The sequence below is a fragment of the Bos mutus genome, chromosome X (assembly GCF_027580195.1).
Source record: "Bos mutus isolate GX-2022 chromosome X, NWIPB_WYAK_1.1, whole genome shotgun sequence".
Classification (NCBI taxonomy): Eukaryota; Metazoa; Chordata; class Mammalia; order Artiodactyla; family Bovidae; genus Bos; species Bos mutus.
Window position 1 is genome coordinate 66,735,944 of NC_091646.1, and position 26,667 is coordinate 66,762,610.

The 26,667-nt window shown below is 38.4% G+C and overlaps 1 protein-coding gene across 3 annotated transcripts in view; it reads left to right on the forward strand.

Annotated features, from left to right (window-relative positions):
• Positions 1 to 26,667, forward strand: part of ZDHHC15 (zinc finger DHHC-type palmitoyltransferase 15) — a 102,032-nt gene that overhangs the window by 53,624 nt on the left and 21,741 nt on the right. For all 3 annotated transcript variants that reach the window (XM_070365945.1, XM_070365947.1, XM_070365946.1), the window contains exons 5-10: positions 8,087 to 8,156; positions 9,882 to 9,914; positions 10,626 to 10,746; positions 15,544 to 15,676; positions 17,497 to 17,623; positions 19,784 to 19,887. In XM_070365945.1, the coding sequence (XP_070222046.1) occupies positions 8,087 to 8,156; positions 9,882 to 9,914; positions 10,626 to 10,746; positions 15,544 to 15,676; positions 17,497 to 17,623; positions 19,784 to 19,887 (588 nt within the window). The remainder of the gene's footprint in view (positions 1 to 8,086; positions 8,157 to 9,881; positions 9,915 to 10,625; positions 10,747 to 15,543; positions 15,677 to 17,496; positions 17,624 to 19,783; positions 19,888 to 26,667) is intronic.

The window sequence follows — 26,667 nt, forward strand, 5'->3', positions numbered from 1 at the left end:
CTCCTGGAGTTCACTCAAACTCACGTGATGCCATCCAGCCATCTCCTCCTTTGTCATCCCCTTCTCCTCCTGCCCCCAATCCCTCCCAGCATCAGAGTCTTTTCCAATGAGTCAACCCTTCGCATGAGGTGGCCAAAGTACTGGAGTTTCAGCTTTAGCATCATTCCTTCCAAAGAATACCCAGGGCTTATCTGCTTTAGAATGGACTGGTTGATCTCCTTGCAGTCCAAGGGACGCCAAGTCTTCTCCAACACCACAGTTGAAAAGCAAAAGCATCAATTCTTTGGCGCTCAGCTTTCTTCACAGTCCAATTCTCACATGCATACATGACCACTGGAAAAACCATAGCCTTGACTAGATGGACCTTTGTTGACAAAGTAATGTCTCTGCTTTTGAACATGCTCTCTAGGTTGGTCATAACTTCCTTCCAAGGAGTAAGCATCTTTAATTTCATGGCTGCAGTCACCATCTGCAGTGACTTTGGAGCCCAAGCAAATAAAGTCTGACACTGTTTCCACTGTTTCCCATCTATTTCCCATGAAGTGATGGGACCAGATGCCATGATCTTCATTTTCTGAATGTTGAGCTTTAAGCCAACTTTTTCACTCTCCTTTTCACTTTCATCAAGAGGCTTTTTAGTTCCTCTTCACTTTCTGCCATAAGGGTGGTGTCATCTGCATATCTGAGGTTATTGATATGTTAAGCCAACTTTTTCACTCTCCTCTTTTCACTTTCATCAAGAGGCTTTTTAGTTCCTCTCACTTTCTGCCATAAGGGTGGTGTCATCTGCATATCTGAGGTTATTGATATAAGCACCCAGCTTATGCTTCTTCCAGCCCAGTGTCTCTCATGATGTACTCTGCATATAAGTTAAATAAGCAGGGTGACAATATACAGCCTTGACGTACTCCTTTTCCTATTTGGGACCAGTCTGTTGTTTCCATGTCCAGTTCTAACTGTTGCTTCCTGACATGCATATAGGTTTCTCAAGAGGCAGGTCAGGTGGTCTGGTATTCCCATCTCTTGAAGAATTTTCCACAGTTTTTTGTGATCCACACAGTCAAAGGCTTTGGCAAAGTCAAAGCAGAAATAGATATTTTTCTGGAATTCTCTTGCTTTTCCGATGATCCATCGGATGTTGGCAATTTGATCTCTGCTTCCTCTGCCTTTTCTAAAACCAGCTTGAACATCTGGAAGTTCACGATTCACGTGACATAAAGCCTGGCTTGGAGAATTTTGAGCATTACTAGCGTGTGAGATGAGTGCAATTGTGCGTAGTTTGAGCATTCTTTTGGCATTGCCTTTCTTTGGGATTGGAATGAAAACTGACCTTTTCCAGTCCTGTGGCCACTGCTGAGTTTTCCAAATTTGCTGGCATATTGAGTGCAGCACTTTCACAGCATCATCTTTCAGGATTTGAAATAGTTCAACTGGAATTCCATCACCTCCACTAGCTTTGTTCATAGTGATGATTTCTAAGGCCCACTTGACTTCACATTCCAGGATGTCTGGCTCTAGGTGAGTAATCATACCATCATGATTTTCTTGGTCATGAAGATCTTTTTTGTACAGTTCTTCTGTGTATTCTTGCCACCTCTTCTTAATATCTTCTGCTTCTGTTAGGTCCATACCATTTGTGTCCTTTATCAAGCCCATCTTTGCATGAAATGTTCCCTTGGTATCTCTAATTTTCTTGAAGGGATCTCTAGTCTTTCCCATTCTGTTGTTTTCCTCTATTTCTTTGCATTAATCACTGAGGAAGGCTTTCTTATCTCTTCTTGCTATTATTTGGAACTCTGCATTCAGATACTTAGATCTTTCCTTTCTCCTTTGCTTTTTGCTTCTCTTCTTTTCACAGCTATTTGTAAGGCCTCCTGAGACAGCCATTTTGCTTTTTTGCATTTCATGGTGGAGAGGTCTCTGACAGAATGTGGTCCACTGAGAAGGGAATGGCAGACCCCTACAGTATTCTTGCCTTGAGATCCACGTGAGCAACATGAAAAGGCAAAATGATAGGATACTGAAAGAGGAACTCCCCAGGTCAGTAGGTGCCCAATATGCTACTGGAGATAAGTGGATAAACAATTCCAGAAAGAATGAAGGGATGGAGCCAAAGCAAAAACAATACCCAGTTGTGGATGTGACTGGTGATAGAAGCAAGGTCTGATGCTGTAAAGAGCAATATTGCATAGGAACCTGGAATGTCAGGTCCATGAATCAAGGCAAATTGGAAGTGGTCAAACAGGAGATGACAAGAGTAAACGTCGACATTCTAGGAATCAGTGAACTAAAATGGACTGGAATGGGTGAATTTAACTCAGATGACCATTATATCTACTACTGCGGGCAGGAAGCCCTCAGACGAAATGGAGTATCCATCATGGTCAACAAAAGAGTCTGAAATACAGTACTTGGATGCAATCTCAAAAACGACAGTGATCTCTGTTCATTTCCAAGGCAAACCATTCAATATCACAGTAATTCAAGTCTATGCCCCAACCAGTAATGCTGAAGTTGAATGGTTCTATGAAGACCTACAAGACCTTTTAGAACTAACACCCAAAAAAGATGTCCTTTTCATTATAGGGGACTTGAATGCAAAAGTAAGAAGTCAAGAAACACCTGGAGTAACAGGCAAATTTGGCCTTGGAATACAGAATGAAGCACTGCAAGGGCTAATAGAGTTTTGCCAAGAGAACGCACTGGTCATAGCAAACACCCTCTTCCAACAACACAAGAGAAGACTCTACACATGGATATCACCAGATGGTCAACACTGAAATCAGATTGATTATATTCTTTGCAGCCAAAGATGGAGAAGCTCTATACAGTCAGCAAAAAACAAGACTGTCGCTGACTGTGGCTCAGATCATGAGCTCCTTATTGACAAATTCAGACTGAAATTGAAGAAAGTAGGGAAAACCACTAGACCATTCAGATATGACCTAAGTCAAATCCCTTATGATTATACAGTGGAAGTGAGAAATAGATTTAAGGGACTAGATCTGATAGATAGAGTGCCTGATGAACTATGGACAGAGGTTCATGACATTGTACAGGAGACAGGGATCAAGACCATCCCCATGGAAAAGTACCCAAGATCCACCTAAATATTTTATTATTCTTTTTTGGGTGAAATTTACATACAAAAAACATGCACAGATCTTAAGTGTTTTGACAATTAACAGATTCAGTGTGTTGACAAATGTATACACCTGTGTAACCAAAACTTCTGTAAACATTACCACACCACAGAAAGTTCTCTCATGCTCCTTCCCAATCATTCCCACCACCACCACGAAAGACAACCACTATTTTAAGAGTTTTCTACTGTTGATTAGTTCTACCTACTCTAGAATTTTGTATAAATGGAATCACAGTATGTACTGTTGTATCTGGCTTCTTTTATTCAGCATAATATTCTTGAGACTCATTCACATTCTTGTGTATTTCATTCCTTTTATTGCTGAGTAGTATTTCATTGTATGAATATCATAATTTGTTTATCATTTACCAGTTGATGCTCATTTGGATTGTTTCCAGTACTCAGCTATTATGAGTAAATCTGCTATGAAAATTCTTGTACAAGTGTTTGTGCAGAGATATGTCTTCATTTTTTTTGGGTGATATTCACTATGGAGTCTTATTGTTAGTTTTCTTCTGCATGAGTGGAACAATACTAGCTGATTAATTCACCTTATAAAATTTGAAAACTAAGGCTTTTTTCTCTCTGTCTGTAATGCTATTACTACTTTACAAATATCATCTATAGTATTTTTCAAGATTCCAAATATGTAAAATAACTAGTGAGAACATGAAAAAGTCTTATTTATTCCTCCCTATGTGACATTCAGCAATTGACCTTTCTCAGTCCCCAGTTTCTTCCCCTATTAAATGGGGTTAATACTGCCTGTATCAAAAAGTTACCTTGATGATTAAATGACAAGAATAAATAAATGGATAAAGGTCCTTAAAAGGGAAAAGAAAACCAAGGGGTTTTTTGGCAAGTAATTCTAATGTTTCTAAAAAGGAAGATCATGTTTCATAGTTTGGGAAGTATACTGTTAGACATTTATGTTCATCTATTTATCATTTACTTGTTCAACAAATATTTATTAAGATCCCATATGACAATTGGGGATGTTTCAATATAATCTAGATATTCAGTTCAGTTCAATCTCTCAGTCGTGTCCGACTCTTGGCGACCCCATGAATTGCAGCACGCTAGGCCTCCCTGTCTATCACCAACTCCTGGAGTTCACTCAAACTCACGTGATGCCATCCAGCCATCTCCTCCTTTGTCATCCCCTTCTCCTCCTGCCCCCAATCCCTCCCAGCATCAGAGTCTTTTCCAATGAGTCAACCCTTCGCATGAGGTGGCCAAAGTACTGGAGTTTCAGCTTTAGCATCATTCCTTCCAAAGAATACCCAGGGCTTATCTGCTTTAGAATGGACTGGTTGGATCTCCTTGCAGTCCAAGGGACGCTCAAGAGTCTTCTCCAACACCACAGTTGAAAAGCAAAAGCATCAATTCTTTGGCGCTCAGCTTTCTTCACAGTCCAATTCTCACATGCATACATGACCACTGGAAAAACCATAGCCTTGACTAGATGGACCTTTGTTGACAAAGTAATGTCTCTGCTTTTGAACATGCTCTCTAGGTTGGTCATAACTTTCCTTCCAAGGAGTAAGCATCTTTTAATTTCATGGCTGCAGTCACCATCTGCAGTGACTTTGGAGCCCAAGCAAATAAAGTCTGACACTGTTTCCACTGTTTCCCCATCTATTTCCCATGAAGTGATGGGACCAGATGCCATGATCTTCATTTTCTGAATGTTGAGCTTTAAGCCAACTTTTTCACTCTCCTCTTTCACTTTCATCAAGAGGCTTTTTAGTTCCTCTTCACTTTCTGCCATAAGGGTGGTGTCATCTGCATATCTGAGGTTATTGATATGTTAAGCCAACTTTTTCACTCTCCTCTTTCACTTTCATCAAGAGGCTTTTTAGTTCCTCTTCACTTTCTGCCATAAGGGTGGTGTCATCTGCATATCTGAGGTTATTGATATAAGCACCCAGCTTATGCTTCTTCCAGCCCAGTGTCTCTCATGATGTACTCTGCATATAAGTTAAATAAGCAGGGTGACAATATACAGCCTTGACGTACTCCTTTTCCTATTTGGGACCAGTCTGTTGTTCCATGTCCAGTTCTAACTGTTGCTTCCTGACATGCATATAGGTTTCTCGAGAGGCAGGTCAGGTGGTCTGGTATTCCCATCTCTTGAAGAATTTTCCACAGTTTTTTGTGATCCACACAGTCAAAGGCTTTGGCAAAGTCAAAGCAGAAATAGATATTTTTCTGGAATTCTCTTGCTTTTCCGATGATCCATCGGATGTTGGCAATTTGATCTCTGCTTCCTCTGCCTTTTCTAAAACCAGCTTGAACATCTGGAAGTTCACGATTCACGTATTGCTAAAGCCTGGCTTGGAGAATTTTGAGCATTACTAGCGTGTGAGATGAGTGCAATTGTGCGGTAGTTTGAGCATTCTTTGGCGTTGCTTTTCTTTGGGATTGGAATGAAAACTGACCTTTTCCAGTCCTGTGGCCACTGCTGAGTTTTCCAAATTTGCTGGCATATTGAGTGCAGCACTTTCACAGCATCATCTTTCAGGATTTGAAATAGTTCAACTGGAATTCCATCACCTCCACTAGCTTTGTTCATAGTGATGATTTCTAAGGCCCACTTGACTTCACATTCCAGGATGTCTGGCTCTAGGTGAGTGATCATACCATCATGATTTTCTTGGTCATGAAGATCTTTTTTGTACAGTTCTTCTGTGTATTCTTGCCACCTCTTCTTAATATCTTCTGCTTCTGTTAGGTCCATACCATTTGTGTCCTTTATCAAGCCCATCTTTGCATGAAATGTTCCCTTGGCATCTCTAATTTTCTTGAAAAGATCTCTAGTCTTTCCCATTCTGTTGTTTTCCTCTATTTCTTTGCATTGACCACTGAGGAAGGCTTTCTTATCTCTTCTTGGTATTCTTTGGAACTCTACATTCAGATGCTTATATCTTTCCTTTTCTCCCTTGCTTTTCACTTCTCTTCTTTTCACAGCTATTTGTAAGGCCTCCCTAGACAGCCATTTTGCTTTTTCGCATTTCTTTTCCATGGGGATGGTCTTGATCCCTGTCTCCTGTACAGTGTAACGAACCTTCATCCATAGTTCATCAGGCACTCTGTCTATCAGGTCTAGGCCCTTAAATCTATTTCTCACTTCCACTGTATTTAAATATTTATTGTTTATTTTGTTAGAGGATTAGTGCATGCTGGTTTTTAAAAAGTCTTCATGCATACTGAAATATGGTGAAAAGGAAATAGTCAGGAAATTATCTATATAATTCCAAACAGTAGTAAGCAGAATGGTGTGGCAGAGAATAGATTACAAACTAGAGTTATATGGGATGAATTGGACCCAGAGATGTATTCTTTCTGAGCTCTTATATGTCTTTTAAAACTGCATTTTTTACTAATTTTTAACAATTCAAATATTTCTTCATGAAAATCCACATTTCTGACTTCTTTTGAAAACTCAGACACTGGCAACATTCGATCTGTATTTCCCAATGGCAAAAATTAGCTAGAGCCAAGTGGGTAGTGCCTCTTTAAACAAGGCATGAATCCTGAGGTTCTTCACTAATCACTGTTCCCTCAAACGGTGAAGCATTTGTTCACATCCCTGATACACAGTTATATAGAGGGCTTCTCTGAGGCAATGTCATATGATCTGGGACTCAAATAAGAAAAAATTACTTGTAAAAATTCCCTGGTGGTCCAGTGGTTAGGACTCAGCGCTTTCAATTGCTGGGGCCAGGTGCAGTCCCTGGTTGGGGAACTAAGATCCTGCAAGCCACGCAGCTTGGCCAAAAAATGAGGACTTGCCATGCTAAGAGTGTTGGAAATCCATTGAAGGTTTTTAGTGGAGAGTGATAAGATCTCATTTAGATTTTGACAAATCATTTGGCTATTCTGTAAAGAATGTATTGTGAAGGGGCAAGAATGAAAGCAAAGTGAATAATTAGGAATTATTGCAGTCTTCTAAATTAGAAGTGATAGTGGCTTAAACTTGATAGTGGCATTTGACCATATTTTTAAAAACATGCTGAAGGACCTAAACATGCCTGTCCCTTGTAGAATGAACACAGAAACTCTGCTGAACTAATAGTTCATTATGTTGAATCAGTTATGTGTGCTTAAGGTACACTTTAGATGGAATTTTTATATTAGCTCAAATTATTCATAATTTTGTTAAACTTAATAATCACATTAAATAGGCATACTCTATCAATGAACACAGAGAAAATTAGAAGGAAAGGAAACTGTCTTTTATCTAAGGAAATAAAGAAAAGAAGGAAGAAGGTAGAGAGGGAAGGAGAAATATTATTTATATCATATTTACAAAGTGAAGAGAATCCTGAACTAAAGAGTCATGAAAACTCTACAAGTCACAGCCCTGCCACTGTCACTTGCTTACTATGTGACTTTGTTTAAGTCACTTGATATGGCTCAGGTCTTTATTTTCTTTATCTGCAGAATGGTCAATTGAACTAATTGTTCTAGAATGTCTCTTCTATTATTCAAATTCTTATTCTAAGAACCACCCTCTTTACCATACCTTAGGAGTTTTATCCTCCTGATACAGCCCAACCTCTGGAGACAGGAGATAGATGATGAATTCTGTTTTCAGATAGGAAATTTGGAGTAAACAGAGGGTAAATGATTTCCCCAAAATAACTCAAGTAATTGACAGTATAGTTTGTTTCATAATACAGAATTTTATGATCAAATATCCAGATATGAAAACTTTTCCCCTTAACACTCATCCTCCAAAAGGTGCTTTTAAGATTTATCCAACAGGGAAAAAATACATACCACAATTGTCTTATGTGATCTTTTGCTTGTTTACTTGAACTGAGGTGAGTTTGGGTATCTGTAATCAGTGTATAACAAGTCATCTAGATAGGCTAGTAAGATATTTGGTGTCTTATTGATCCCTAACCAATGCTAACTACCTTATTTTTCCTGTAGCTGTAAGATTCTGTGACCGGTGCCATTTGATAAAGCCAGATCGCTGCCACCACTGTTCTGTCTGTGCCATGTAAGTGACAGCAATAATTCCCCTGGGCTGAGCTTGGCCACTGATGATTGCCTTGACAATCAAGTGACTTATCCTAATATGTTGATCCCAAAGAGCATTTCCTTTCAATCATGTTGAGTACATGCCAAATACCCTAATAGAGATGATGATGATTCAAACTATTCTAAAGATAAGAGAAATCAAACCACATTTTTAAAAATAAACATTTTATTTGAGAACAGTTTTAGCTTTATAGAATTATTGTAAACATAGTTTTCATATGTCCTGCACCATTTCCCCTATTATTATCTTGTGTTAATATGGTGCATTTGTGAAAATTAATGAACCAACATTAATTTTTTTAAAATTTTTAACCAAAGTCCATACACTATTTAGATTTCCTCAGTTTTTCTCTAACACCCGTCTTCTGTTCCAGGTTACCATTTAGTTGTCATGTCTTCATAGGCTTTTCTTAGCTGTGACAGTTTCTCAGACTTTACTTATTTTTGATAACCTTGACAGTTTTTAGAATTGTCAGATATTTTGTAGAATACTCTCAGGATTTGTCTGATATTTTTCTCATGATTAGATTTGGGTAATGTCTTTTGGGAGAGGAAGACTAGAGAGGTTAAGAGTCATATTCATTGAGTCATATCAAGGGTAAGTACTATAGACATAACTTATCACTGCAGTGCTAATCATCTGACTGAGGAGTGTTTGTGGATTTCTTCACTGTAAAGCTACTCTTCCTCCACCCTGTCTTCCATAATGTACTCTGTAGAAGGAAGTTTCAGTGTGCTGCCAACACTAAAGGAATGTTATCCTCCCCCCACCCCACCCTGAAGGCACAATATCTACAAAAATTATGTGGAATTCCTCTACATGGGAGATTTGTCTCTTCTCCCTCATTTATTTATTCAATCATTTACTTATATCAATATGTGAAAGTTCCTGAGTCATGTTCGACTCTTTGTGACCCCATGGACTGTACAATCCATGGAATTTTCCAGGGCAGAATACTGGAGTGGGTAGCCTTTCCCTTCTCCAGGGGATCTTCCCAACCCAGGGATTGAACTCAGGTCTCCCGCATTGCAGGCAGATTCTTTACCAGCTGAGCCACAAGGGAAGCCAAGAATATTGGAGTGGGTAGCCTATCCCTTCTCCAGCAGATCTTCCCAACCCAGAAATTGAACCGGGGTCTCCTGCATTACAGGCGGATTCTTTACCAACTGAGCCATCAGGGAAGCACATGTGGGCATGGATAATAATTTTATCTTGTGGGGTTCTAAGTCAATGCTACTTAATTTTATTACTCAAATTCCTCCAGCTTTGTAAAATCCCAGTTTTATGCTAATAAATATAATCTTCATGTCCTTCTTAAGTGCTTGTTTCATCCATGTTTCTCTTAACCTTGATTCAAGCACAGGCTGTAGTCATGTTTTATTTTTTACTTTTATTCAACTAAGTAAGTAAGGTGAGGGGAGATATCTTGCACCTATTCTCTGTGTCAATATCCTATAGTTCCCAATGGCTTTTAAAGTTTGAATTTTAGGCATGTAACTTGCTGCCAACAAGATCCTAAAGTTTAGTGATTGGCTTATCCTAGGAACAACTGAGGACACAATAGTTTTGGAGAAGCTATAGTGGAAATCTAGAAATGAGTGTACTGGTACCATGTAAAAGTACTGCTGGACACCTTGAATTCAGTTCTGAAATTTATCACACTGTATTTTGTTCCTTTTGTAGGTGTGTTTTAAAAATGGACCATCATTGCCCATGGTATGTCCTTTTCATTCATTTCTCTCATCTAATAGGGTCAAAGTTACTCAATATGCCTACTTTCCTAAGCATAGTTGTAAAATGCCTGTTTCTGCTACCATAATTCTTTGAACTTTGTATTTGTGTAGGTAACAGGGAAGGCATAACATTTTAAAGGAAGAATAAATATACAACCAATGGTGTGACAATGAATTCCTGGTGTCACAGAATTAATGGTGTCTTGTCCATTAGCTATAATAATGAAAGAGAGCACAGATAGTTCTCTTTGACATTACACAGTTCAGTTCTGTTTTTAGCATTTTGATGTTTGAAATACTCTAGATTGTTAATTTAAGCAATTCTTTTCCAAATTTTGTATGTCTGACCCCGAGAACCAGTATGAAACCACGATAAAGAGAATATACCATACTATAGTAAGTATAGTTGCTGAGATTCTAGTAGGTTTTCAGAATCCAAGATCCAGGTTTGCTTGGGTGTGTCAGGAACCTATTATATAGGTCAGGTGTTTCTGTGTCTATAAATAAAAGGAAAAACAAGTGAGACATGAACTTATTTTTCTAATCTGTTCCTATTAAGGGACTTCAATTTCTGTTTTCTGTACAGCAGAAAATGAAGCAGCAGGGGTAACATATTTCACTGTCTCTCAGTGTGTTCTAAATCAATGGATCCTGATTTCAAATGTTTTTCTTTTTTTTTTTTTCCCTTTTTTAGGGTTAATAACTGCATTGGATTTTCCAACTATAAATTCTTCCTTCAGTTCTTAGCTTATTCTGTTCTCTATTGCCTGTACATTGCTACAACGGTCTTCAGCTATTTCATCAAATACTGGAGAGTAAGTTAAATAATCCCAAAGGGTCTCCCCTTCTGGTCCCCACCCCCAGAATAAATACACCTGCTCCAATCTGTCACTTTGTTCAAATTACTTTTTTTTTTTTTAACATTTTTTAGTAGTTAGTACTGAATTAATCAGAAAGGAAGAAACAGTAAACGAGTCTCCCATGTTAAATATTCTGAGATTTAGGAGACTATTATTTAGATGTCAGTTAAACAATTTACTATTACATATGAGAACCTTGTTGGGCCTCCAGGAACCTAATCTCCTTACTCTTACTGATTCTTCACAATGTATTTATCTAATCAAGTTTTAAAAATCTACTTCTTACCAATTTTAGGTTTGAAAAATGTTGAAACTAATTCTAAGTCCCTAGTTTCCTGAGACAAAGGCTGACAAAGTACTCCTTCATTCCCAGAAAATACTTTCTAATTCCCTGTTCAAAGGAGATTTAATTCCTATTGGATTCCTATTCCTATAGGAAAGGAAAAGGAAAGGAAAGGAAAGTCGCTCAGTTGTGTCCGACTCTTTGTGACCCTATGGACTGTAGCCTACCAGGCTCTTCCCTCCATGGGATTCTCCAGGCAAGAGTACTGGAGTGGGTTGCCATTTCCTTCTCCAGGGGATCTTCCCAACCCAGGGATCGAACCTGGGTCTCCCACATTCCAGGCAGATGCTTTAACATCTGAGCCACCAGGGAAGCCCTATTCCTTTTGGGAAGATTCATTAACTCATCTTCACAAAAGACCAAATGAAAAGGAAGAAATAAGTGAGACATGAACTTATTTTTCCAGTTTCTCCCTATTAAGGAACTTATTTGAACTTTGACAAACTCTGGGTTGGCTTTTAGGATAACTGAGTTCTCATACTGGCTCTGCTACCTGCTTCACTGGCTCTTTGTCGAGATCAAATGAAACAGATGTTGAAAGTACTTTACCTTTCAAAACATTATTCCAATAATTATAATGAAATATTTTTTAAAAATCCTTTCACCTTTCTTCTGCTTGAAGATATCAGTTATATTGCATCTATTCCCAAAAGAATTGAAGGCAGATTTTCAGTTCATATATGTTTACAGGATCTGGCAGCAGTATAGTAAAATATATATTTTTTTAATTTCATGCCAAAGAACCCCAGAATATATGTATTTCCCACAACTACAATTATTAAGAAATAACCTTACATGATGAGAGCTTTCCAGAATGAACTGGTATAGCAAAAAAAAGTTGTGGGCAGAGCTACTAGTTATTACTTTAGGAGTTGAACAAGAGCCTGTATAACAGGAATATCTCACCTCAAGCAGAACCTCAAGCAGAGAGGTAAAGCAAGTGACTAGAATCTAGGTTATTAAAAACTGGAGAAAAAAGAGAAAGACAAGGCAGTAAGAACCTAAATAGCTGAGAATATATAAATTATTAATTAGTACTTTCATCTGTACTAGTGTAGAAAATTACAGAGGTATGGACTTTCCATTCTCCCCTCAGCTTGCTTAATCAATTCCCATATCTAATAACTTTAAGAATCAATAATTATATAATGCATATCAAAATCTTCAACTCAGGGATACAAAAGTATAAGCAGAAGTGAAGTTTTCTCACAAATTTTCCCAAAATACAAAATGCTTCATCATCCTTGTGTCTCTTTGGCTACTTTCCACATCACAGGATCTCTTATCTATTGCCCAGGTTTCCATTGCCTGTTTGGCATTCTCTTCACATACTGAACTACTACCTTGACCATAAAGAAAATCTCCTGCATCCAATTCAGCAGGGAAAGTATCAGCCTTGGTCTTCACTACAGACTTTACTTGGTCCTTGATACAGTAAGCTACTGTTAAAGAACTAGTTGTATTTCATACATTTGCCTTGGGCCCTCCTACCTAGCCAGTAATCAAATACCATAATGCTAGCCCAGTGCAGTATGCTTCTTTTACTCTTAAAAGATAATATCTGGATATGAATTAATCTTCAGAAATGTACCAGTATTCACAAGCACTATCAGAGGTAAACATAGCCTTCTCCTTTTCCTATTCCTTCATTTTCTCTCTCTGCAATAGACTAGTTCATACTGACAGATGAGAGGCAAGGAAACATGCCCTGGCTTGCCTTCATCATGTAAAGGGCATTGACAGTTCAGAGAAATGCTTCTTTGCAGCCTCTCTAGCCAGAGAGCACTTTGGTGTGGTTTAAAGATGGCTTTCTCAGTTTAAATTGAGTCTTCCCCTAAAATGAAAAGTAAATGGTGCCATGTATTTTAAAAACCATGTATCAAGGAGATTAGCTGTGTTCCTAAGAACAGCAACCTCCATGTGTATGGTACTTTACCATTTTCAAAGCACTTTCATATCTATTATCTCATCTTATCCTCACCACAACCTTGTGAAGTAGGTAGAAGGAAGTATTAGTCTCATTTAAATATTATAAACTGAGGGTCATAGTAGCTAAGTGACTTGTTCAGGATCACCCAGCTTCTAAGTTTCAAAGTGAGAACTTGAACTGACTCTCAGCCCAGTAATCTTAAACACTGTACCATGTCTTATTGCCCATTGTGGTCCTGCTATAAAGAAGTTCTACCTCCTTTGGAATACGTAATTCAGAAGACCATCAGATTGTGGTTCTCCTCTCAATGATAACTTAAAGAGTAGCTACTTTGATAGGAAATTGATATTTGCTTTATGAAAAAGTAATAATATACACCTCTCACATGGGGCCAAGAATCTCCTCATAGAGACTAAGAATTCTTTTAGAACTGAGATGATACTATTATTCTACCTGTATTCCCCTGAACTGCTTCTAGTGGTTACTGCTTTGAGTAATTTAGCTTGGTTATCTCCTGAGAAGGTAATTTTGAATATAGGGTCACTTTCTTCTAACAAAAAAACTAAATATCTAAGGAGTTTATCAAAGGACAACACAATAGATATGCTTTGGCGGACAGAAGAGATTTCTGTAGGAGCAATTCAGGGAGGAAAGACTTTCAGCTCAGCTACTCAGAGTGTAAACTGACTTTATATCAGTCCCTGCTACCCAGCCATTTGCTATTGTCCATTTAAACATGAAAGATAAGTAAAATAAATGTGAGCTTTAAAATATAAAAAAGTAGACATTTTGAAAACAAAAGTCCAGCCAGTCAAAAACCACTGCAGATTCTTTCCTATAAATTTGAAATGAATGAAAGAAAAATCGATTGAACTCAATTTGAGTGGTTAAGCCAAATTTTTTAGAGGGATCATTTCAAAAGGGAGCTTCACATAAAAGTTCCTGAAGGTCAAAGTCCTTGGTGTTGCTATATCCTGGAGTACTCTTCCCCCAGGCAAATTTCACCTAGACCACCCCTCAGCTGAAAGCATCTGACTAGTTTACTTCCTCTTATCTTCATCCTTCAAACACATAATCTCTAGAAGACTCCTAATATTTCCTTACACCAAAATAAATATATGTATGTGTATATATATATATCTTCATATCTTCAAAAAGAAGAAAAAAACTGTAATATCTGAATTTGCCAACTGTTTCTAAGCCTTAATTTTCTCTTTCCAAACTGTAGTAGAACTAGATCCTAATATCAACATCCACTTTAACCAAGAATCACCTTTATTACTCAAGAGCATTTGGAAGTATTTCAAAGCAATTCATCATACCAAAACAATGATCAGCACAGGAAAGGGGGAAATAATGAAAAGTCATTCTCCCAATTGCTTACTCCAAAATTGAAAATGTTTTCTAAGGTTCTCTTTAGAAGACAAAATGTTACATTCTGTGCATGCTATAGAACTTTAGAACATTCATTCTAGTACGCTGCTGCTGCTAAGTCACTTCAGTTGTGTCTGACTCTGTGAGACCCCACCCAGGCTCCCCCATCCCTGGGATTCTCCAGGCAAGAGAATCCACGGAGAACCCAATCCACGGAGTGGGTTGCCATTTCCTTCTCCAATGCATGAAAGTGAAAAGTGAAAATGAAGTCTCTCAGTCGTGTCCAACAACCCTCAGCGACCCCATGGACTAAAGCCTTCCAGGCTCCTCCATCCATGGGATTTTCCAGGCAAGAGGGGCTACATTAAAAAAAAAAAAAAAAACAACTGTTGCTTTTTGGAAACAACTGGAAAATAAGATGTCTCAACTAACTATGAAAATCTTTAGCTACCTACTTCTACAATTGCCTGTCAAATCTTGCTTGATTTTACTGTCTAAACAGCTGTTTCATAGGATGTAACATACCAGCACATTCAGCTATTAAGAAAACACATAAAATTTGCAGTAGTTTTAACATCAGGTCATGACTTACAGGTAGAACATTTAAAAATACTACCTATGTATTTTAACTTCATACATATATCACTATGACATTTTCAACATACATACATCCAAAGAAACGTGACATATAAAGTATTCCAGAGTAAGCCACCTTGAGGCAAGAGGATGAACCATATGATATAACCTCAAGATCACCTCTAGCCAATCACTCATAATTTACAAAATAAATGGAGTACAAGCTTTAAGAAATTGCATACTAATTATGTCCTGAGCATACTCTTTTATAACATTACTCTTTTCTAACTGACACATTATATACTCTATTTTACACTGAACTGCACTTAAGCAAAGATCCATTTAGGCTGTATAGGCCAAAAGCATATCCATAATGTGGAATGGTCATCCACAGAAAGAACTGTTTTGTAAAAATTATACAAAATATATTTTTAATTATATATATATGGAAAAGTACTAACCAATACAGGAAAACTACTGAAACCTTACAACTTTAATCTTTTGTTTCTGTTTATTATTTCTTTTCTAGGGGGAATTGCCTGGTGTTCGCTCTAAGTTCCATGTCCTTTTTCTCCTCTTTGTGGCCTGCATGTTTTTTGTCAGCCTTGTGATTCTCTTTGGTTACCATTGTTGGCTTGTCAGCAGAAACAAAACCACCTTAGGTAAGATTGGATATTAAGACTAGAAAAAAAAAATGAATATATATCCCTGTGACCAGTGGATTGTTCCCAAGAAAGAGAAAAACTTTGAATGAAGCATTTCAGCTGCAATGACATTTCTTTGCCTCCAAACAGAGACAGATGTAAACACAGAACGCCGTAGTAAATGAAACTTACAGACTAAAGAGAGCATTAGTGAATAAAACCTCACATAAAAAGTGACCATTGATTTTTATAGTTCATACTGGGTAATAGCTGGAGAAGGAAATGGCAACCTACTCCAGTATTCTTGCCTTGAGAATCCTATGAACAGAGAAGCCTGGCAGGCTACAATCCATGGGGTCACAAAGAGTCAGACACGACTGAGCGACTAACACACACACACTGGCTAATAAAGTGTAGTCGCTCAATACTGTTGGATCTTTGCGACGCTATGGACTGTAGCCTATCAGGCTCCTCCGTCCATGGGATTTTCCAGGCCAAGAGTACTGGAGTGAGTTGCCATTTCCTTCTCCAGGTAGCTCCCTAGATTTGCAGCATAAAAATTTCTGAAAGGTGTTCACATAAGGGAGTGCAGGAAAGAATCAGCACAGAAGGGAACATCAGAAGGCAGAGGTCAAAGTCAACAAAGATAGAAAAATCTTATTGAGCACTTCTAAAAATGTTCTCCTGAGACAGAATCCAAACCAACAAATCATTGAATATCTACAGTTATCAAGGACCTGTGTAGGGACTGTGGGAATGAGATAAACACATTGAACAAGTAAGTCTATAGAAAATGAGCACAAGAAATGAAAAATTTTCCATTACACTATACTCTGGGCTGTTATTTGTAGAACTGTATTTCTGATGGATCCAGTACAACAGTTGTTTTCATGGTGAAACAAATATTTATACTGTATACAAATCAGTGCATGAGAGTTAAGGAGAAATTGTCTATATGTTGAATGTTTAGCCAAGGTAAATTTGAGGAAAATATAGTGTGAAAGCCACTATGTTTTTGGAATTTATTTGCTAATAATTATGACAGCTAAGAAGTATTTGCACTTATTTTCTAAACCAAATATATATGAAGCACTTAGTTGCTAGGGTGGTAGATTAGCACATTTGGTTTAAAGATTAGGCACAATATAGAAAAGTACTAAAAGCTTCATGATAACAGAATCTGAAAAAAGAACAAAAAGGAAATGGCTAGATGCAGCCAGAATCCAACAGTGAAAATGTTTGCTTAATGGGATAAATGTGTATCTAAAAATAATGTGGACTAACATGGTCCAATTTCTATAGTCATTGAGGTGATTATAGTTCACTCATTGATTTTTTTTCTGGAGTAAAACTCAGCTTCTTACATTGCAGGCTTCAGTGTGAACATCTTCATTTCTGAAATGTTTCAAAACCAAATCAATGTCATTACTGTCTCTTTATGTGTCATTATTTTGGCACCAGCTCTAAATATAGAGACCATTTGGCTGTTATTACAATTTAGATTCAAATAAAGCACTCAGATTTGGTCTTTCACTCCTTACATGCAGTACAAAATACATACTATTTCCATTACCGTTCATTGATTTCTATCATCCTGTTTCTTCTGCCTTAAAAAAAAAAAGAGTGCCAATTCTTTGCATTTAATAAAAACTTGCTTTGTAGTAAAGCAATTATGCTAGTTTTTACTAAATTATTTAGCAATAACTAAGAATGAGGGGCCTATGGTACCACAGCAGAAAGACACCATAGAAACAAGTCACGTTCATGGAGAGCTGTAAAATTATAATAGTCCTGATTATTGCTCTCTTCTTTTCTTCAATTTCTCTGCCCTTTCATAGAGGCCTTCTGTACTCCAGTGTTTATGAGCGGCCCAGAGAAAAATGGGTTCAACCTTGGCTTCGTCAAAAATATCCAGCAAGTGTTTGGAGATAATAAGAAGTTCTGGTTGATACCTATTGGGTCTAGGTAGGTAATTATTACCAGTGAAAGAAGTTGATGTGGGACCATGACTTGAAGTGGCAATCTAATTTTGACTGTATTATGCAGCAGATATCTGTTCAATTATGCAGCAGATATCTGTTCAATGTAAAACTCTATTTCCCGAGTTTTTTATTACTAGGTTAGTGAAAGTGAAAGTCGCTCAGTCATGTCTGACTCTTTGCAAGAGTCAATCCATGGAATTCTCCAGGCCAGAATACTGGAGTGGGTAGCCATTCCCTTCTCCAGGGGATCTTCCCAACCCAGAAATCGAACCCAGGTCTCCCACATGGCAGGTGGATTCTTTACCAGCTGAGCCACCGGGGAAGATAAATCAGGAGGTGAGGGTGTGATAAAATAAGCATTCTTATGCTTTGTTTGTGGCAGTGTAAGCTGGTACAAGTCATTTATAAGTGAATTTTGTAAACAACCGATTTTTTCTATATATATTTGTATGTATTTTTAATCACAGTATACATACTATTTTGAATTTTACATTTTTCACTTAAAATACAGTGAACATTTCCCCTTATTGTGACATAGTCTTTATAACCATTACCTTTGACTATATCATATTCCATCCAGTGGGAAAATATATATGTGTATATAAATATATATATAGATATATATCCCATGGACAGAGGAGCCTGGTGGGGTACAGTCAATGGGATCGCAAAGAGTTGGACATAACTGAGTGACTAAAGACAGCAAACTATATACATATTTCCCATATTGTTAGATGTTTAGGTTGTTACCTAATTATTGGCTGGAAATAATAGCATAATGGACATTTTTGTGTCTAGTTTATCTCTAGCTTTAGCAAAATTCCCAGAAATGGAATTAGTAGAACAATAGACATGGAATTCTTATGTTTTTTTATATATACAAATATAAAGAGAAAAGAAACAACAGAGGGAAAATATACCCCCAAATGCTTTTAGTGCTATGTGTAATATAGTCTTAGAAATTATTTCTCTTGTCTTCACTTTTCATAGTTTTGGATTAAAATTTTTAATTTAAGTAAGAACAAACAAAGATTGATTTAGAGACTGTAGGTAATTCTTATAATTTCAGCAAGAATGAAGGGAAACCAATAAAGGAGAGATGAGCTTGTGTCCTCTGAGTGACTTCATGTACCAGATTAAACTACCATCAACAAACTAGCTCTGGTGCAAAGCTTATAGCCTTCTTTCAGTCCCCTTTTAGATCCATTCTTCAGACATCCATTTGTTAATTTATTTGAGGAAACTTTGCTGGCAATTGAGAAAAAATTCTCATGAAGAGAATTGCCCTAATAGTTCCTCTATACCAGTTAATATTTTACAGGTTCATTTATTTAAGAGCTGTGGTATATCCTACTGCCCTGGCTATAATCACAAGATAAAACTGTGTTACTGCATTATGTTGATTAATAACTATTACCAGCAATTATTTACACCCCACTCACACATATACATACACAAACACACACACAATCACTCCACCAAAGGGAAGTTTCAATGAGTCTCCTTTGAAATAAAGAACAAGAGCAAAAATCAAAGCCCACTCACCTATAATCAGTGTAGTTACATCCTCTGTAGGGAACTATCAATTCTGAGGTAGGATAATAGGCCCCCAGAATCTGCACTCTAAGAAATGCCTCACTCTGGTGCTTTCTCCCCAGCCCTTAATAACTTTTCTGTCATACAAGCGAAATAACAGAGCATTCAGACATCATTATTATTTATCACCAATTAACAGTAGCTTATCTCCAGTGAATTCAGTGACTCTGAATCTGCTAATTTTTCTTGAAAATTTAGAGCCAAAGCAATAATATAATGGGATATAAATTGGAATCATCATTAAATTATATTTATGAAACTTGCTATATGTGCATTTTGCTATACTGGGCATTGTGAGAAGCAAGTTAAAAAGCTGCTTAAAAACAAAAACAGTCAACATGATTCAGACAAACAAATGAGATATAGAAATTGAGAGCAATAGAGTAACTAAATGATGCTATTATAAGAGCCTATTCCAGTTTGACTTTAGCCAATAAGCTAAAGGGTTTAAATATTTCTAAGAACCTCCCTCCTACTTCTAATAGGGATATTACCTTCATAAAATAGTCTAGGCTGCAAGATCTCACTGCCTTCATTTTCCCACCAGCCCTGGTGATGGACACTCCTTCCCTATGAGGTCTATGAATGAATCGCAGAACCCATTGCTAGCAAATGAAGAGCCCTGGGAAGAAAATGAGGATGACAACCGAGGTAAGTAGGTTGAGAAGGAAGTCTTTTCTCCACTCAGCAGACTAATAAAGGCTATGTTAACACAACTAATGTAGTGTAGTGGGAATATAGTGTACAGAAAGATTATGCAAGCATGTCAACCTCATAAGTGCCGTTTGGATGGAGAAAGGCAAGTATAGCCAGATTTGTTTAGCAAATATAGGTGGCTTAGGTAAGATTAGATGAAAGCTTGAAAGGTTTCTTGCCAGTTTGTGATATTATAACTTATAACCAATCAGATAGATCAGGAAACATAATAAGCATGTTTGTGAACAATTCTGCCAGTATAACTTGTAGTGCTTTTCTTGAATTGATGCAATCATTGGGCAAAAACTCTACCCTGGTTCATGCACATTGGTTAAATTTTCTTTAAAATCTCATTCCCATTCTGCTTTAGAATTTTCTAATGCATGAAAAAATAAATGATAGTATATATGAGCAAGGCTACACATCCATGTAGTATACTTTTCTAAAAGGCAGCCCTTAAAGGAAAAATAAACAGAACTTTGCCCTCCACGTTTCTCCCATCAGATTACTGAGTCATCTTGAGATTTTTTGAAGAGCTAAAAGTTAAGTTCTCATGTCATGTATTCCATTGCCACCTGTTCTTTGTCTCCATGTGATATTATGCTTACTTCTGTGCCTCCAACATTTCTTTATATTGTTAGTACCAGGCTGGTCCCAATAATGTAGTAACTGACAGAAATTTTGAGTGGGAACTTGCAGTAGTTATCACAAACTGTACCTGGAATGAATACAGCTGAATAAGGACCTGAAAAGGCTTGAGGTGGGGAGAAGAGGTGGGAAACAAGCCTATCTAAATGTTTCCCCAGTTAGATATCTAGTTATTTCTCTACCAGAAGTCCAGTTTTAGAATAAGGCATTGTCACTAAGACTAAGTAAGACAAAATGGTGCCAAATCTATAGATAGAAAAGGAAGGAGCTCGTACCCAGTCCAAAGAACTTATTAACACAAGCAACTCCTTTTACCTCCCCCTGCTGACTCTGATTCTTTTCCCTTGTAGGTTATTACAAAATACTGAGTATAGTACCCTGTGCTGTACAGTAGGTAGATGCCAGCCTTATTTTGGAGATGGCAATGGCACCCCACTCCAGTACTCTTGCCTGGAAAATCCCATGGACGGAGGAGCCTGGTAGGCTGCAGTCCATGGGGTTGCTAAGAGTTGGACACGACTGAGCAACTTCACTTTCACTTTTCACTTTCATGCATTGGAGAAGGACATGGCAACCCACTCCAGTGTTCTTGCCTGGAGAATCCCAGGGACCAGGGATCCTGGTGGGCTGCCATCTATGGGGTCGCACAGACTTGGACACAACTGAAGCGACTTAGCAGCAGCAGCAGCAGCCTTATTTTAGTACAGCAACATATGAGGTAAAGAAACACCTTTATGAAGTCAAGAGATTAAAGAGATTTCTCTGATGAGATTAATGTATCTACATGCATAGAAAAAAATCTGCAAATGAAAAGTGACAGATCAATGTATTGTTCTGAGAAGATTTTCTGTGGTTCTTATGACTTTTTATTAATTTTAACAATATAAATAATTCATAAACATATGAATGATTGAAGTAATAAAACATATATAGAATAAAATCCCATTTGACTACCACAGCAAATTCTGGCCATTTCATCACTTATTACCTTAATTTTTCATCTTTTTTAATTTAATTTTTATTTTATATTGGAGTATAGCTAATTTATGACTTCCCTCATAGCTCAGTCAGTAAAGAATCTGCCTGCAATGCAGGAGACCCAGGATCGATTCCTGGGTCAGGAAGATCCCCTGGAGAAGGAAATGGCAACCCACTCCAGTATTCTTGCCTGGAATATCCCATGGACAGAGGAGCCTGGTGGGCTACAGTCCATGGGGTCACAAGAGTCAGACATGACTTAGCAACTAAACCACCACCACCATAGCTAATTTACAGTGTTGTGTTACTTTCAGGTATACAGCAAAGTGATTCAGTTATACAAATAGCATACATCAATTCTTTTTCAGATTCTTTTCCTATATGGGTTATTACAGAATATTGAATAGAGTTCCCTGTGCTATATAGTAGTTCCTCACTACTAATCTATTTTTTTAACTGGTATGCTTATTTTATTTTTATTATTTTTTAATATAAATTTATTTATTTTAATTGGAGGTTAATTACTTTACAATATTGTATTGGTTTTGCCATACATCAACATGAATCCGCCACAGGTATACACGTGTTCCCCATCCTGAACCCCCTCCCTCCTCCCTCCCCATACCATCCCTCTGGGTTGTCCCAGTGCACCAGCCCCAAGCATCCTGTATCATGCATCAAACCTGGACTGGCGATTCATTTCATATATGATATTATACATGTTTCAGTGCCATTCTGGAATTCCATTGCCTCCACTAGCTTTGTTCTTAGTGATACTTCCTAAGGCCCACTACTTCACATTCCAGGATATCTGGCTCTAGGTGAGTGGTCACACCATCATGGTTATCTGGGTCATGAAAATCTTTTTAATGTAGTTCTTCTGTGTATTTTTACTTCTTCTTAATATCTTCTGCTTCTGTTAGGTCCATACCATTTCTGTACCTTTTTGTGCACATCTTTGCGTGAAATGTTCCCTTGGTATCTCTAATTTTCTAGAAGAGATCTCTAGTCTTTCCCATTCTATTGTTTTCCTCTATTTCTTTGCATTGATCACTTAGGAAGGCTTTCTTATCTCTCCTTGCTATTCTTTGGAATTCTGCATTCAAATGGGTATATCTTTCCTTTCCTGCTTTGCCTTTCACTTCTCTTCTTTTCTCAGCTATTTGTAAGGCCTTCTCAGACAACTATTTTGCCTTTTATCGTTTCTTTTTATTGGGGATGGTCTTGATCACTGCCTCCTGTACAATGTCATGAACCTCTGTCCAAAGTTCTTCAGGCACTCTGTCTATCAAATCAAATCCCTTGAATCTATTTGTCACTTCCACTGTATAATCATAAGGGATTTTATTTAGGTCATAACTGAATGGTCTAGTGGTTTTTCCTACTTTCTTCAATTTAAGTCTGAATTTTTCAATAAGGACTTCATGATCTGAGCCACAGTCAGCTCCCAGTCTTGTTTTTGCTGACTGAATAGAACTTCTCCATCTTTGGCTGCAAAGAATAAAATCAATCTGATTTTGCTATTGACCATCTGATGATGCCCATGTGTAGAGTCTTCTCTTGTGTTGTTGGAAGAGGGTGTTTGCTATGACCAGTGCATTCTCTTGGCAAAACTCTGTTAGCTTTTGCCCTCCTTCATTTTGTACTCTAAGGCCAAACTTGCCTGTTACTCCAGGTATCTCTTGACTTCCTACTTTTGCATTCCAGTCCCCTATGATGAAAAGGACATCTTTGGTGTTAATTTTAGAAGGTCTTGTAGGTCTTCATAGAACTGTTCAACTTCAGCTTTTTCAGCATTAGTGGTTGGGGCATAGACTTGGATTACCATGATATCGAATGGTTTGCCTTGGAAATGAACACAGATCATTCAGTTGTTTTTGAGACTGCATCCAAGTATTGCATTTCAGACTCTTTTATTGACTATGAGGATTACTCCATTTCTTCTAAGGGATTCTTGCCCACAGTAGTAGATATAATGGTCATCTGAATTAAACTCACTCATTCCAGTACACTTTAGTTCATTGATTCCTAAAATGTCGATGTCACTCTTGCCATCTGCTATTTGACCACTTCCAATTTGCCTTGATTCATGGATCTAACATTCCAGGTTCCTATGCAATATTGCTCTTTATAGCATCAGACTTTACTTCCATCACCAGTCACATCCGCAACTGGGCATTGTTTTCGCTTTGGTTCTGTCTCTTCATTATTTCTGGAGTTATTTCTCCACTCTTCTCCAGTAGCGTATTGGGTGTCTACCGACCTGGGGAGTTCATCTTTCAGTGTCATATCTTTTTGCCTTTTCATACTGTTCATGGGGTTCTCAAGACAAGAATACTGAAGTGGCTTGCCATTCCCTTCTCCAGTGGACCACGTTTTGTCAGAACTCTCCACTATGACCCATCCATCTTGAGTGGCCCTACATGACATGGCTCATAGTTTCATTGAGTTAGACAAGGCTGTGGTCCATGTGATCAGTTTGATTAGTTTTCTTTGATTGTGATTTTTATCCTGTCTTCCCTCTGATAAGGATAAGAGTTTTATGGAAGCTTCCTGATGGGAGAGATTGACAGTGGAAGAAACTGGGGCTTTTTCATGGGTGGGTCCATTCTCAGTAAATCTTTAATCAAATTTTCTGTTGAAGGGTGGGACTGTCTTCCCTCCCTGTTGTTTGACCTGAGACCAAACTATTAGGGGTAATGAAGATAATGGTGACCTCCTTTAAAAGGTCCTGTTCATGCACTGTTTTATTCAGTGCCCCTGACCCTGCAGCAGGACACTGTTGACCCACATGTCTACCGGAGACTCCTGGACACTCATAGGCAAGTCTGGGCCAGTCTCTTGTGGGGGTCACTGCTCCTTTCTCCTGGGTCCTGGTATGCACAAGGTTTTGTTTGTGCCCTCCAAGAGTCTGTTTCCCCAGTCCTGTGTAAGTTCTGTAATCAAATCCCACTGGCCTACAAGGTCAAATTCCTGGGGGTTCTCATTCCCTTTGCCAGATCCCCAGGTTGGGAAATCTCTTGTGGATCCTAGAACTTTCTTAACAATACAAGAATTTCTTTGGTATCATTGTTCTGCAGTTTGTGGGTTGTCTGCTCAGTGGCTCTATGGTGGGGTTAATGGCGAACTCCTCCAAGATGGCTTATGCCACAGGCTGTGTGACTCAGGTCTACTGCACCCAGAGCCCGTGCCCCTGCAGCAGGCCACTGCTGACCCACGCCTCCACAGTAGACAGTCAAACACTCAAAGGCAGGTCTGGCTCAGTCTCTGTGGGGTCTCTGAGTCCTGGTGCACAAAAGGTTTTGTTTGAGCCTACTGAGCATCTCTGGAAGGTATTGAGTTTGATTCTAAACATGATTTCGCCCCTCCTACAGTCTTGCTTGGGTTTCTCCTTTGCCCTTGGATGTGGGGTTTCATTTTTTGATGAGATCCAACATTCTCCTGTCAATGGTTGTTCAGCAGCGAGTTGCAACTTTGGAGTTCTCACAGGAGAAGATGAGTGCATGTCCTTCTATTCCACCATCTTGCTCCATAAGTTGGCTCCAGAGATCAAATTGCCAACATCAGTTGGATCATAGAAAAAGCAAGAGAATTCCAGAAAAATATCTACTTCTGCTTTATTGACTATGCCAAAGCCTTTGACTGTGTGGATCACAACGAACTGTGTAAAATTCTTAAAGAGATGGTGATACCAGACCACCTTACCTGCCTCCTGAGACATCTGTATGCAGGTCAAGAAGCAACAGTTAGAACTGGACAGGGAACAACAGACTGGTTCCAAATTGGGAAAGGAGTACTTCAGGGTTGTATATTGTCACCCTGCTTATTTAACTTATAAGCAGAGTACATCATGCGAAATTCTGGGCTGGATGAAGCACAAGTTGGAATCAAGATTGCCAGGAGAAATATCAATAACCTCAGATATGCAGATGATACCACCTGTATGGCAGAAAGCAAAGAGGAACTAAAGAGATCTTGATGAAAATGAAAGAGGAGAGTGGAAAAGTTGGCTTAAAACTCAACATTCAGAAAACCAAGATCATGGCATCTGGTCTCATCACTTCACGTCAAATAGATGGGGAAACAATGGAAACAGTGACAGACTTTATTTTCTTAGGCTCAAAAATCACTGCAGATGGTGACTGCAGCCATGAAATTTAAAGATGCTTGCTCCTCTGAAGTAAAGTTATGACCAACCTAGACAGCATATTAAAAAGCAGAGACATTACTTTGCTGACAAAGGTCTGTTTATCAAAGTTATAGTTCTTCCAGTAGTCATGTATGGATGTGAGAGTTGGACTACAAAGAAAGCTGAGCGCTGAAGAATTGCTGCTTTTGAACAGTGGTGTTGGAGAAGACTCTTGAGAGTCCCTTGGACTGCAAGGAAATCCAACCGGTCAATCCTAAAGGAAATCAGTCCTGAATATTCATTGGATGCTGAAGCAAAGCTCCAATACTCTGGCCACCTGACACGAAGAACTGACTCATTGGAAAAGACCCTGATGCTGGGAAAGATTGAGGGTAGGAGGAGAAGGGGACGACAGAGGATGAAATGGTTGGATGGCATCACCAACTCGATGAACATGAGTTTGAGCAAGCTCTGGGAGTTGGTGATGGACAGGGAAGCCTGGCGTGCTGCAGTCCATGGGGTGGCGAAGAGTCAGACAGAACTGAGTGACTGAACTGAACTTGCTCCTCAATAGGCTGGGGATTGGAAACAAGAAATCTCTACTGTAAATAATGTTGCTTGTTGATTCCAAAGCTTCTTATTTTCGAGATATATCATTCCTTTTTAAAAACACACCAACACCTAAAGTGCTATAACAGCTATCTCAATTATGTCCAGTGGAATAACAAAACAGAGTAATTTTGTTAGTGAAAGTAAAGTGAAAGTGAAGTTGCTCAGTCGTGTCCGACTCTGTGCGAACTCCTGGACCATAGCCTACCAGGCTCCGCGGTCCATGGGATTTTCCAGGCAAGAATACTGGAGTGGGCTGCCATTTCCTTCTCCAGGGGATCTTCACAACCCAGGGATTGAACCCAGGTCTCCTGCATTGCAGACAGATGCTTTACCATCTGAGCCACCAGGGAAGCCTAAATATTCCATTA